Source organism: Engraulis encrasicolus, chromosome 18, assembly GCF_034702125.1.
Source record: "Engraulis encrasicolus isolate BLACKSEA-1 chromosome 18, IST_EnEncr_1.0, whole genome shotgun sequence".
NCBI classification, from domain to species: Eukaryota; Metazoa; Chordata; class Actinopteri; order Clupeiformes; family Engraulidae; genus Engraulis; species Engraulis encrasicolus.
The window spans coordinates 48,904,691-48,907,190 of NC_085874.1; the positions used below are offsets into that span (position 1 = coordinate 48,904,691).

General features: G+C 42.3%; 1 protein-coding gene across 1 annotated transcript in view; it reads left to right on the top strand.

Annotated features, from left to right (window-relative positions):
- lama2 (laminin, alpha 2) overlaps positions 1–2,500 on the top strand; it is a 441,866-nt gene that overhangs the window by 162,200 nt on the left and 277,166 nt on the right. Inside the window, exon 13 of the mRNA XM_063223771.1 lies at positions 902–1,003. Within this exon, the coding sequence (XP_063079841.1) occupies positions 902–1,003 (102 nt within the window). The remainder of the gene's footprint in view (positions 1–901; positions 1,004–2,500) is intronic.

The window sequence follows — 2,500 nt, forward strand, 5'->3', positions numbered from 1 at the left end:
GTTATGCAGGGACATATCAAGTAAAGTGTTACCGACGTGTCCAATTAGAATATGATCACCTTGGCCTTGACTATGGCTCAAACAGCTTAGGCACCGTACTGTTACGCCGGGGACTTCAATTCCAATCAGTGGTAATTTCCTGATCTTCCCCATCTCTATCAGACAAAGGCATAAAATACACAATAATATATACTTGGAAAAAAAGATACCTTGCACTATTATCTCTTACTGGCAAATGTATGTAAAACATTATGTGTTATTTGTGAGGCTAAGACATATACACTACTACACAATACAATACAATACAGCATGTATTTATAGCTCTTTGAAATGCAACGAAGTTGTGTCAAAACGCTTTGCTTATACACATACACACATACTCATTCCCATAGTCACACACCAGCTCTGGAGGCTGCCGCATTGCGCCAATTGTCCCCAGTTCACATATGGCTTACGTACCTACTTTTAACACCATAGCTCTGACCCCAGAGGATTCCAGCTGTTTCTTAAAAATGCAAAACATTTTCAACTTTAGGAAGTTGCCTACATGCAAATAGTATTTAACAGTATTTATTTCAAATGAATTAACCAAACCAGTTTTCACTTTACTGGAGTTAAAGAAAAGAAAACACATTGTTACTGATGTTATCTACGTATGTGTCTCTATCTCTGCATCACATTGTTACTAATGTTATCTCTGTATGTGTCTATCTCTGCATCACATTGTTACTAATGTTATCTCTGTATGTATGTGTCTATCTCTGCATCACATTGTTACTAATGTTATCTATGTATGTGTCTATCTCTGCATGTTACTAATGTTATCTACGCATGTCTCTATCTCTGCATCACATTGTTACTAATGTTATGTCTGTATGTGTCTATCTCCGCATCTCTGCAGCTGGCGGCGTACGGCGGCAGCCTGATGTACAGCGTCTCCTATGACACGGAGTGGAGGGATAAAGTGGCGCGCGTTGTCACCGGCCCTGATGTCATCATCGAGGTATGTAACCCAGCCGGCTCCCATGACAACCTGGGGTGGGGGGGGTTGGACGGAGGACGGTTGACAATGGGGACAAAGGGGGCAGTCAGTGGCGGAACAATTGTCCACAGGGCCCTAGGGCAAAACACTTATCGGGCACCCTATATGACCTGTCAAGATCACAATTGGGCCCCCACCACCAATGCAAGGGTGCCCTGGGCCCAGGGGCAAATGCCCTGCTCGCCCTCCCTATAGCTCCGGCCCTGGGGGCAGTTGTGCTGGGCCCAGAGAAGGAGGAGTGGGCCGGGTGGTCCTCGTTGCATTGTATCTATTGGGGAGGGGGACATTTAATTTCGGATTGCTTTGTATTGTCCTGTCCTGTCCTGCCTGGCCAAAGCTGTCAGGGGTCCTGTATGTAACTAGTCGATGTCATATAATGAAATGTAATGCAATGCAAGAGAAATGTTGCATGCAGTAGTTGAACATTGTGTTTAATTGTTTTCATTCAGGAATAGCATCTGAATCATGTTTTTTTCAAGCACTTCCATGCAGCTTTTTTCACAGTAAACTGACAAGAATCTGCAATAGTCCCAAAAACGTTGGGTGGCTGGTAATTTTTTTTCCTCTTCACCTCACCCAATGTTATGCTGTAGTATTGAGTCTGTGTTAAAAAGATACTGTCCCATTTTTGGAAATAAGCTTATTTCACACCTCCCCTTGAGTTAAATAATAGGCTTTTACCGTTCTCCTGTACTTCCAACCATTTTCTAGTTATGTCAGTGCACATTTTACCTCCAAGCTAACAGTTAACATTGAGTCCTATGAGACCAGTTAGCCGCGAGCTGGTCTCATAGGACTCAATGTTAACTGCTTGCATGGAGGTAAAATTTGCACTGCCATACCCAGAGAATGGTTGAAAGTACAGGAGAACAGTAAAACCCTATTATTTAACTCAAGGGGAGGTGTGAAATAAGCTTAAAATGGGACAGTATCACTTAAAGTTGGCGGCCCGGAGTACATTGTACTCCAAACACAATTCCGCTGCCATTTTCTGACAACGACTATAAAACTCTTGAAACTTGAAACATCTGTAAGTGTGTAAGGGTGTGTAGCTGGGGTGGAGTTGCACGCATTGTCACAGTAGTGCTGATGTCACCACAGAGTTATGTACCCAACGCGCCGTTAAACCAGTCCCCTTGCCAAATGTTGCGATGAATCAAGCGTGGAGTGTGGTGGAAAAGGACATGCTTGTGGTTTTGAGCAGTACTTCTAGGTCAAGCATAGCCTTCACAACATGAACAGCTGGACCAATTTCCATGTCTGGTGGGATTTATTTGTATTACAGTGTTTGAAATGATCTGTCTGTGGTAGGGATGCAAATTATCGATTAATTCATTAATCGTTAGATGATTGCCTTATCGATCGACTTACGATTAATTGATAATAAAAAATTGAGATGAAATACTACATTTAAATGATCTATTTAAATTCTTTAACTCAAAGGTGATTGATATATTC